The 1,795-nt window shown below is 57.4% G+C and overlaps 1 protein-coding gene across 1 annotated transcript; it reads right to left on the minus strand.

Annotated features, from left to right (window-relative positions):
- Positions 1 to 250: 250 nt before the first annotated feature.
- On the minus strand, positions 251 to 1,607 carry EMH_0052250 (uncharacterized protein; the record flags this gene model as incomplete). Its single annotated transcript, XM_013496857.1, has 5 exons — positions 251 to 487; positions 570 to 671; positions 808 to 1,236; positions 1,356 to 1,456; positions 1,592 to 1,607. 5 exons carry the CDS (start codon positions 1,605 to 1,607, stop codon positions 251 to 253), a joined length of 885 nt encoding a protein of 294 aa, XP_013352311.1.
- Positions 1,608 to 1,795: the final 188 nt, after the last annotated feature.

Raw genomic sequence — 1,795 nt, forward strand, 5'->3', positions numbered from 1 at the left:
TCTGGCGCACGCAAGTAGCAGCAGCAGCAACAGCAGCAGCGGCAGCAGCAGCAGCTCACGCCTCTTCTTCGAGTGGCTTTTGGTCCTGCAGAGATGTCCTGAGCTTCCGCCATACCTTCTTCCTGCTGCTGTTGCTGATGCTGCTGCTGCGGTGCTTCGTACTCTTCCTGCTGCTCTTCCTCTGGCAGGGGCCCCCACATGTCTGCAAAGTCGGCAGACTCTACCCCGGGGTCTTCTTCTCTTCCTCCTCCTATTTCACCTGCTGCTGCGGAGGCACTTTTCCCTGCTGCTGCAGCTGCTGCTGCACTGGAAGCTGCTGCTGCTGAGGGGAAAGGGGGATGAGGCTCAGGGCCTCCGAACGCCCAGCGTCTCCACGACATTCCGGGAGCATGTGCTTCTCCTGCTGCAGCAAGAAGCCTTTCGTGTGATCCGATTTGCTGCTGCTGCTGCTGCCCCGGTCGAGTACTTCCGGAGCGCAGAGGCGTGGCTACAGCAGCCCAGCAAGCGCTGAACAGGTCGGGGGCCCCCCGCTGCAGCAGCAAACCGGCGCTGTCTCTGTTGGCTCGCACACTGGACTCTGCCTCCTGCAGATGTGTGGCAAAGACGCTTCCTAATCGTTTAAGACGCTGCTGAGATTCTTCCTCCCCTTGTTGCTGTTGCAGCTGCAGTTGCTGCACCAGCAGCAGCAGCGCAGTATACACAAAGACCCAAACATTGCATCAGTGCCATCTGAGTCGTTAAACACTTGCAGCGGATTTAGTGTTTGTTACATGCACAGACGCGTTGATTTGTACATATGGGACCTACCGCTGCTCGCTCCCAAATTGCATCTGCTGCCTCGTCTGCATCTTCCTGCTGCTCTTCCCCGTCATCTTCTCTCTGGGCCTCTGTTGTCCGCACTCTCTTCCTTCTAGAGTCTTGCTGTTGCTGCCGCCCCAAAAGCTGGTGATTATCGGCGTTGTTGCTACTGCTGTTGCGCCGATGGTGCTGCTTCTCGGGCTGCAGCAGACGCCGCAGCAATTGCAGAGCATCCGCAGCCAGCAGCACCCACTGCTGCAGCACCAGCGAAGCGGCACCGCGTACTACAAGGGCTTGCTGCTGTACGGGCAGCGCATCGCTGTTGCTGCTGACACTGTCGTTACTTCCTCCTCGGTCTTCGAGGGGCGCTGCAGGGGGCAGCAAGGCGGAGAGGAGGCTGGGCAGCTGCAGGCGTCGCAGCTCCCTGTCGCTGATGTGCTGCAGAATAGACGACACATCACTGGACTCGCATGTGTGCTGCCTGCATGTTTCTCATTCGCGGTTACACTATAGAAACGCTTCATAGTGGAGACTAAATGCTTCGGCAAGCCGATCACCTTGGAAATACCGGAGTGCCTTCTCCGCGTGTGGGTGTCTCCGTCAGCAATGGAGATCGAGAGGGGGAGGGCCCCTATGGCGAGCAGCTGGCCAAACAAAGCTGCAAAGAGACAGCAAAAAACACTTGGCTAGGGTATGCATCGAGCGCGCATACGCCCGGTCTTGCATAATCGGCATCTGGACGTACACTTGGGATGAGGCCTGGACCCGACAGCGACCAGCGCGTAGCTTTCACCTCCCGCAGTCTCCATTGAATATCTGCGAAGGAATCAACTAATACCGTAATTGGCCTCTCACGTTGTGTTGAGTTGTATGGAGTTCACACAGCTGAACGCACGAAACAAGCATCAAACGGCAAACGATTGAGGAGGTCTTCTTCCCTTTGCGCTCGTACGTTGCCGTCGTCTTTCCCTGTTCTACTGACGGATTCGATGCAGGC

The sequence above is a fragment of the Eimeria mitis genome, genomic scaffold (assembly GCF_000499745.2).
Source record: "Eimeria mitis Houghton genomic scaffold, Emh_scaff2336, whole genome shotgun sequence".
NCBI lineage: Eukaryota > Apicomplexa > Conoidasida > Eucoccidiorida > Eimeriidae > Eimeria > Eimeria mitis.